A 9409-nucleotide genomic window follows, 5' to 3' on the forward strand; every position below is an offset into this window, starting at 1 on the left:
TTTTCTTGTTATCGGTTCAAGATTGTTATTGTGATGTGATACAGTTTGATCTTGCTGAATTTTATCAGAAGTGAGATTCAGAATCATCGCGAATCCCTTCAAATTGATCCAACGGTGGTGATGTTTGCTAAAGGAACACTTCTTTTTAATTCATATGTAATTCATTGCTCAAAATGTTGCCCACATTCTTTTGTAATAAATTTATGGATTTGTTGAGTATTATTGTCATGCACTTCCATTCAAAAAGTGGTTGGGTCAAAAATGAAACAGCATGACTTTTCAATCAAAAAATCTGGAGAAATTATATGAGGCCTCAAGAGCAGTGTTCTTTTGCTTCCACTACTGGACCACTCATGGATATTATAACAAGGGAGAATCTAATTAGTTACCAGCTGAGCTAAATATGTTCTTTTCTGATCCAAGTTCATCTTCACATGTACGCAGAAGAAAGATTTCTCCTGCATTTAAGACCATTGTCTTCTCATCCAACACCCTCTTCTCAAGTATGTATGCATAGGCTTCACAAGAAGTTGGTCTCTATTGCCTCTTCTTTAGAACTCAAAACTCATTCAACTATGTTAGCAGATAACCGGTGCATCAAATCTCCATCAACAAAAAGAAAGTAAAGCTCATCAAAGGTGATCGATCATTAGGACCACTTCTCATTCCGCATCATGGAGATGACAGTAGATAAAAGATGGAGAATTATTGTGCATAGGATAATCTTCTGAAAGCAGAAAAGAAAGATGCATGGAGATTAGCCTCGACCGTGACAGCAACAGCTGCTGAGAGGCATCCTTATCCAGTCGTTGCCGTACATGCAGCAACACAACAGAGCTTAATTAATTCCGTCAGGTTTCTTCTCCGGTGGGATGTCTACAACAGTGACGTAGTCGATGGAGTTCGATATCATGACATCATCCACGGCCTTCGTCTTCTCACTGTTCTCTGTGGAGGTGTTCATCCGGTCGCTGCTCTTCCCCCATATAAGACAGTAAAGACCGATGACTATAACAACTGCACCAATCACCCTATCAACAGTTCCAAGTAGAACTCGAATGAGTTTTGGCAGTGTTTTGTGTGGCTATAGATGACAAAGAAGTGAAATGATTACTAGTCCTACCTCCCTAAAGAGATCTCCTCTGCTAGAATGATGGAGCCCATCACAGCTACTATGATCATGCAGAGAGGGTTGAAAGCAGTTACAAACACAGGACCTCTCTCCTTCATCACCACCCCTTGCAAGTAATACGCCACCCCTGTGCACATTATGCCCTGCAAAAGGGAAATCATTGTCAGCTCAAGAACGAGAAGGCAGTTCGATCTGCTGTATCATCGTTATTTGAACAAGCATCTTACGGAGTAGACCGCCGTGAAGAGTCTCATATCAAATCCTATCGACCAAGGCTTGGCGCCGCGTTCCATGAAGAGAGCAACTGCACCGGCTTGCCCCGTTCCCGTGAGGCATATCAAGGTTGTCAAGGAGAGCTCTGCAGGGTAGGACTTCAGCGTATGTGACTGCATGCACCACATCAACGATCACCATGCATGTATCGATCACCAGATTCTTGGCGGGCTTTTGCTTCGGTGGTGGGAGGGAGCATATTACATACCTGCAACACGAAGAACGCGGACCAGCAGCAGCAGCTAAACAGTAGCATGAGGGTACCGAGGAGCCAGTGAGTGTCATTCTGGGCAGCAGCCTCGGCTTGGAGGTGCCGTCCCTTGTTCCATATGAACTCGACGATCGGGCCTTTGTATAATATCATGATCAGTGCACCGATCACTGTCACCAGAGTCCCAATAATCTTAGCTTGACTGTGTCGTTTCTTGATGTCTATCTTCTCCATTCTGATCATGAAGCTGCAGCTCAGTTGCATTCCAATTATAACCGATAGATGAGAGATGGAGGATTCACCTTAAAACAAAGGCGTTCAGAAACGTGACTGCAGGCAGTATGTTGTAGAGAGCAGAGGAAAAGCTGGCCGATGTGTACTTGGTTCCCATGTAGTAGAAGTTTTGATCGAGAACTGGTCTGGATGAAAGTAATCCGACACATAAGAAGGTGATTTGATGACACTGTGTATTTTTAGCTAAAACAGATGTATGGTAAAGTCGATCGATACTCGAGTAGTCCGAGAGCCATAATCTTGAGGAAGATGGGGAGGGTCATCTTTGGCCTCACTTTCCTGTAGCGTGAAGCAGGAAGCAAACATCAGCGCTTGTAAGCTAAAAAACGCCCTCTCTTTCATCTTTCTAGCTCTATAAATTACTCGAGTTAGTGAAGCATGCAAGATTACTCAGGCCTCACTTGCCACTAGGCTTTTGCTAGTGGTGCCTTATCGCCAAAAAGGTAATCAAAAGCATTCTTTTGCTGACCTTAGAAAGGCATGGAAAGTAACAGCATTCTTTTGCTGATCTGAGAAAGCATTCTGCTGCTGGAGAGACTGCAACTCCATGTTCCATGAAATGCATGGTTTATTTCACTTTCTTTGTGCTATAAGTTCATAGATGTTGTTCATTCCTTGGATTCTTCGCGTGTTCTTAAGAGAGAGAGAGAGAGAGAGAGAGAGAGAGAGAGAGCGAGAGAGCTCAACCTTTCGAACCAGAGTGCAAAGGGAGCGACGACAGCAGCAGCGACGGCGTTCCGGTAGACAACAAGCACGTAATGGCTCATGCCTTGCTTGAGCGAGGCCACGGAGACGACGAACATGCCGGCGTAGCCGAACTGCAAGAAGACCATGGCCACGTACGGCTTCACTCTCCTCCAAACCTCACCAACACCCATCTCAATCGTCTTCTTCTACTCTAGTACTATCACCCCGCACACTGCATGCAGAGATGGAAAGCCTAACTCAGCCATTTATAGATAAAAGGAAGACGTATCCCTTACGTACTCCATCGACCACAAAAGCTTCGTTCATCTCTAAAGTGAAAAAAAAGGCTACTACCATCCTCCATTATGTTCATCCAGAAACGGCTCCAGATTAAAGTGCCCATTCCCAGGACAGGAGCAGTTCCGTCTTCAAGATCCATAATTCTCAAAGGGACTTTAAAGACTCGATGCTTTCTCCACTTCTTTTGGTGTATAAAATTGCATGTATTGCACGATGACGACTCAAAGAGACATCAAGTGGAAGCAAAGAGGTAGTGCAGTCTGATGAGGTCCGGCCTTCTGTATCTGATGGCCACAAGTCGAGCAGTATCTTAGACTGTTGCTTATCCGATTACCTCACCGGTGTTGGATTTGTGGCCATCATCTTATCATGAAGGGTAAGAACGGAAGGAAGATTATAAAGTGCACGCACAATAATGTCGTGGAGGTGAAAGCTTCTGCTCTGTTCTGGAAATCTGCTTTCTTTCATTTTGGAGAAGTAAAAGGCTGGAGTTATCCGATACGTAATGCACTGACCGCTGCTTGTAGAAATCACCTTATCCATGCATGCAAGCTCTTTGGGGCACAGACCTGAGTGCTCTTATGTGATGCTCTACAAAGACTGAAGCAAATAATGTCCAGATTTGTCTGGAGATGATCTGCTTGAGGCATCAGCAAATCTTCAAACCGGTGGGGTTTCCACCAATTGTCTAGTCTGATCATTGGTAATAAATGGATGGACGTGCTTCACAGTTCATCGGCTGCACTTTTGCTGCTCTTCAAGCTGTCTGCTTGAGAGGACCAGAAAGAGGAGTCATATGATGGTGGCACAGTGAATTAACTGGATTTCTTTTTCTTTTGAGAAGATTAAAATTAGATGCTGTTGGCCTACGAAACAAATGCAATATTGAATGTATCATTTAGTTGAAATCTTCATTCATAGGTGGATCAAAAGAATCGAGACATCAAGAAGACTAATATTCTTCCTTCACCCACATCAATGAATCAATCAAGATGCAATGGCCATGCTTAGGTTTCATACATTGATTGTATAACTAGAAGAGGGTGCAGAAGTATGAATATTATTTTTATTTAGATAATATAAGTTTAAATTGTTTAGACTTAAATATTTTAAATTAATAATTTAAGTTTAATAAATTAATGAGTTAATTCTTTTTTTTTATCTACTTTTGCTATGCTATATTAGATAATAACGATCACACATATTAACTTGACCGGTAAAAACCTTTAACAGATTATCGCACATAGTAGTCTTAGAATGCCCCTTTCATCACTTATCATTTGGAAGAAAAATAATAATAACACATAATCTCCTACAATTAGATTAGCCTTTAATTTAATATCGTATCTAATGCAGCTCGGCGACTCGGTCCATTACCTAAGCTGACTCGGAATCTTTCCTTCTCGGTGCATTCTGAGTCGGACTCAAAACGAGTCGTAACTTCTAACCCAACCCACCAGTATATAAGACGCTTCTTCGCCCCCCTTTGGTTTCCCCGTCTTTCCCGCTCCCTCGTATCCCGACAGCTTTCTCTTCTATCGTTGCCCTGCTCTCCCTTCTTCGATCGGTGTCTTCTTCGCCGGATCTTGGTTGAGGCCTCTCCACAATCAGAGCCATATTATTGGTAAAGAGATTACTATGTTTCGTTTACATCAATCCGAAGCGTTTAATCGCTCCCTATCTGGTTTCTTCGCTTTGATAGTTGTGTAGAAGATCTTGGGACGACGAATGGAGCTTGTTTTGGTCACCTGATTTGTTAAAGGTGTACTATTTTTTTCGCTAGATCAATCGATCGATCGATCGAGAGATGCCTCGAAGTGTCTATCGGTCTCCTTCGTATAGGAGAAACTGCTCTCCTTCACCCCCCCCCAGGTACAGCAGAAGGGAAAGCAGCCGCACCCACTCTTACAGAGATCGAAGCCAACATAGTATTACTACGCCAATACCTATTTTTGTTCGAAATCAAGAAATATAAATGTATGGAGTTACCAAATTCTTATGAGGAAGCAAACTACTACTCGTAAGGAAGTCAGTTCTGATAGGTCACCAAATCCTTTCCTACTCCTTTGATGCGTGGGAGTTGCCTCATCCGACCCACTGTCAGGAAAAAAGAACCCTCTTTCTTCTGATCACAGAACGCTCTGTATCTGTTCTACCAAAACCCTCTGTAAATTCGTATCAGAATGTGACAAATCTCTCTCCCCCTTTAGAAAGAAGAAACTTGCACTAATCCTCTATTGTTTTCATCCAATGGTCTCTCCTTGTGACATATCCTTTCTATATTATTGAGCGTGGGGGAAAGAGAAATGAAAAAAAAATCAATTCAAATTCTTTTAGAATTCTAGAAAACAGGGATTTTATGGTTTTTTTGATAATGCATTTGGCCATTCCAGGAAAAAGCAGTTGCAGATTAACTGCCCACTTTCTCATTCTCATCTTTTCCAGCACCAGGATTCCTCATATTTAACAAAAAGTATTTGCTTTTGTAATAAGCTAAGAGATACTTCCTTTGTTTTCTTGTTTCCTGAGATCTAATGTATCTTGTTTAAAAGATTCCAGCTTGTGAACCGCATATATGCCTGCCATACTGCCGCTTGATAAGAAGAATATGTTGTAACGCTCATAGACTGAAACAGTAAGAGTAAAAGCTTTTTTTTTCTTTTTTTTATCTGCTGGTGCATCGACCAATATGTAAGAGTAGTTTGGCTGCATCTGGTTAATAAGTATGCCTCATGGCTAGATGTTTTAGCATGTCAGGTTTCTCTTCTAAGTGGTCGCTTTAAATTCTATAGGCAGTGATCGAAGGGACTTTATAGATGATAGCTCTAAACAGTAGGCTAGATGGGGATATGCCTAAAATCTGTCAACAATTGCTACGTTGTCTGTTCTTTGTGTTGGGGTAAGTTTCAGAAACTTGCTTTTTATCTACGGCACTGCTTATATGGTTGATGCTCTCGTACTACTTTTTGATGACACGAGGAATGTGTTTTCTTATGGCTACCTCTGAAGAAACCCGCTGGATTCACATCATTTTCTTGTGTCTTATGTGCTGAAATTCACATAAATTATCGGATTTATTTGCTTCATGACTTTAAATAGCACTATGCAGTCTTTTGCCGTCAAGCCTGTTAAACAAATGTATCCATCACTACCCTTGGTTAAATTTTGGTTTTTTTTTTCATCATTTTACGTGTCATGAATGGTTTGAATTGTTATCTGTTGTGCTATCTTCTCAGATTGGTAGTCTTATTTGTTTTGTATCAAGTATGTTCAATTTGATTTGTTTTAAAATTCTTCCGAATCACCATCAGAACATTTAATTCTTTTTTTCAGCAGAATTTTGTGTGCAAAAGTTGTGTCCCTTTTGTTTTGCACTCACCGGTACCACGACGAACGAGTGCATTTTTATTGTTGAGAATGATCTCAAAGTATACTTCCGGTTTTTCTCCTTAATTAGTTGCTTCCTGGTGAACTTGGTTGATCAGCTTGTAGATATTAAAATTTAAAATATGAATTCATATCAGAAATAACTGGAAACAAGGGGAAAAGAATTGATGGCTCCCTCTCGGCCTTTCTTGAATTCAGCTGGGGATACCTTGCTGTAAGTGAAGAAGGAGATTATACAAATGCTATCAACAGTATTGCTGAAACTAATGCCTGTCTTAATTTGAAGCATAGTCTTTTGCTTATGAGCTCTACCAGAATTATAAAATTATATTTTTTGTGAATTACTTAATTGATAGTCTGCTTTTAGTGTTTTCTTATATAAACACCATTAGTGATACTTTCTGGCATTTGTAGTTCTGTATTCATATTTATATTCATGCTTGTACATTGTTTTTCATTGATTATTCTTCTGATCCGGGCCTATTTTACATTTTGGTAGGCCACTGGCATTTCTCTATGGTTTATCAAGTAAATGTGGTTTTTGAGAATATTCTTAAATTGTGTCGATGCAAACTCATATCAGCTAAGAAATCCAATAGAAGCCAAAATTTTGTAATGGTTAAGACTTTTTGTCTTGGAGAAGGTGGATAAAATCTCCCTTATATAAGCAGGTGATGACTGCTCACAATTTTTTGTCTGGTTGCCTGTTTACTTTGTTTTGGTAAAGGTGGAGCAGTGAAGATTGTTCATAACAATATTTGAGGTGGCTGAACTTGTTTCTATTTTAGATTGTGCACATCAATATCTGAAATTGTTTCGTATGACAAGGGGAAAAGTCGTTCTACTTTCCCAAGATGGCTTAAAAGCCATTCTCCCAGTCCTCATAGACAGATATGGCATCCTCCATGACCAAGACGACACAGAAGACCAAGGAGTAGGAGCATGTTAAATTCACCCGTAAACAAGTCTGAAAAGCTACTCTTGGGTCCCTAGAGAGTAAAAGTTCTATTGAAAGACACAAGTTGGGAAAGAAACGGTAGTACATAATCCTCTACTTGGACAAGCTTGTATTACGATACAATGTGGTCTATATGCATTATCTTTATTTTCCAAGTACAACACACGTAGAAAAAGTTTTGTTTTGTGAGGTTACAGTATGCTTATAATAACATATGTTTTTTTTTTCTTTTTTAAAGCTTGATTTGAGATCACATATACAAAGCTTTTTTACCATCAGCTGCATGTACTTCTTGTTTGCATGCCATATATTTATAAGCAGTAATAACTCAGGATTTTCGATAACACGGAAAAGGCAAATGGCAAATCCCATAGTCCCTTGTGTTGATGCAAGCTTACAATTTTATAGTATGTATGAGAACTGTGTTTTAATAGAGGAGGAATCAAGATACTTGTGATCAATTTTAAACCTGCTACAGGTTGATAGAGAGACGAAGCATGAGAAAGCACCATTGAGGTCTCAGTCCAACTCGAGAAAGAAAAAGAAGCAGCTCTTATGGAGGCAGGGCAGAAAGCAGTAAGGTTCCTTTACGATGGTAGACATATTATGTGATACTCTCCATATTTTACAAAGATATCACCTGTTGTTGATTCGTATGACCAAGTTTGCAATCGTTTAAATTTGGCATATATGTTATTATCAAAGATTATTTTTTCTTGCAACATGTGCTTTGTTGTGCGTAGATGTTGTAGAACTATTTGGTTACATTTTTTTGCTGGATCAGTAGTTTGTGACACGACGAGGATTACTCGATAAGCTTGTCTTAGTTCTTAAGCGAGTGAACATTTTGAGGAACACTTTTTTCTCTATCTAATGTCGTCGTCGTCGTCTGTTGTTTTATGTGTCGGGAATTACAGAGGAATTGGCTTCCATGCAGGAGTAGAATCGAGGGAGGCATTCGCAAGGAAACGAAGGAAGCGAGGAGAAGAAAGAAGATGGAAAAAGACGAAGAAGAAAAGGTGAAGGATGAAGTGTTGGGGTAATTACTGGAATTGAAATTGAATTAGGATTTGAAACTGTCTTTTCTAAAGAAACAACGAAACCACAGGTGAAGAGAGCACAGCACGGTGGCAAGTAGTGAAAGTTGCTCGAAAAAGACTAAACCATTAGGATCCACCAAACCTGTTGACCCTGACTCATCATTAGCCCCGGGGGGGAGGTGGGGGGAGGGGGGCATGAAACCCTGGATCCACTCATCACCCCTCCTTTTCCATCCTCCACATGTTTGTGCCTCTCGCCGATGGTCCCGTGCCACTCGTCCGGTGTTAGCTCAGCTGATGGCCGGCCGGCCGTGGCATCGCGAGCGAGGTGGGCCCGCCAGCGGCGGCCACTTCCGCGGCGAACGTGCATGCCTTGTCGGGCTGCAGAAAATATCCAGCTCTCGATGGCGACGCAACAGCATTAGCTCCTCTCTCTCTCTCTCTCTCTCTCTCTCTCTCTCTCTTGATGCATGCATGAATCCACCGACCGAGGTCAACCCACTTCGAAAAAAAAAAACACTATTGTGATTAATATTAAAAAATCCCTTAAACAAATATCCCTATTGTGATTAATAGCGCCATTTAGTTAACCGAAACTCTAAACATCATTAAAATACTTTGAAAATTCATTTTACATGCTTTTTTTTCCCAAATTTAATTAACATTAACTAATTATGATTAATTATATATACGAAGAATGTTAATATTATGAGAGATACTGGTCGAGGATGCTAATATTTAGTGGCATATACGCTTAAATCAAAATTATAAAGGTCAAATACGTCATTAAAAGCATATAAAAATCACAATAAAAAAACGTAATTAATCTGCCACTTAAACCCGTTAATAATCTTTTAAAATTTACCATATTCATAAGAGTATTAAGAATATTTTAGATATTTAAATATATTTTTTTATTATTCTTTAAAAAAAAAAAAGATTAGTGATGAAGGTTGATTGGAGCCCAAAATTTTACGGGCTAAACTAATTAATATTTTATTTTTACTGTATGGATGTTAACAGGAGAGTATATTAAAAGGATCGAAGGGATCACATAACGTATTTGTACGTGACACGTACTCAATAAAATAGTGCTGGATGTATTCGCTAGTAAGGTCGACAAGAAA

The 9409-nt window shown here is 40.0% G+C and overlaps 1 protein-coding gene and 1 long non-coding RNA gene across 2 annotated transcripts; one reads left to right on the forward strand and one right to left on the reverse strand.

Annotated features, from left to right (window-relative positions):
• Nucleotides 1–629: 629 nt before the first annotated feature.
• LOC135610902 (WAT1-related protein At1g21890-like) lies at nt 630–2835 on the reverse strand. Its single transcript, XM_065105929.1, has 7 exons — nt 2598–2835; nt 2127–2189; nt 1919–2035; nt 1614–1851; nt 1360–1518; nt 1124–1275; nt 630–1031 (listed from the first exon to the last, which is right to left on the reverse strand). Exons 1-7 carry the CDS (start codon nt 2786–2788, stop codon nt 839–841), a joined length of 1113 nt encoding a protein of 370 aa, XP_064962001.1. The 5' UTR covers nt 2789–2835; the 3' UTR covers nt 630–838.
• Nucleotides 2836–4401: 1566 nt separating this feature from the next.
• LOC135613709 (uncharacterized) lies at nt 4402–8318 on the forward strand. The gene is made up of 3 exons (XR_010487360.1): nt 4402–4521; nt 7721–7818; nt 8180–8318. It is a non-coding gene; the product is annotated as an uncharacterized LOC135613709 (long non-coding RNA).
• Nucleotides 8319–9409: the final 1091 nt, after the last annotated feature.

Source organism: Musa acuminata, chromosome BXJ1-2 (genome assembly GCF_036884655.1).
Source record: "Musa acuminata AAA Group cultivar baxijiao chromosome BXJ1-2, Cavendish_Baxijiao_AAA, whole genome shotgun sequence".
NCBI lineage: Eukaryota > Viridiplantae > Streptophyta > Magnoliopsida > Zingiberales > Musaceae > Musa > Musa acuminata.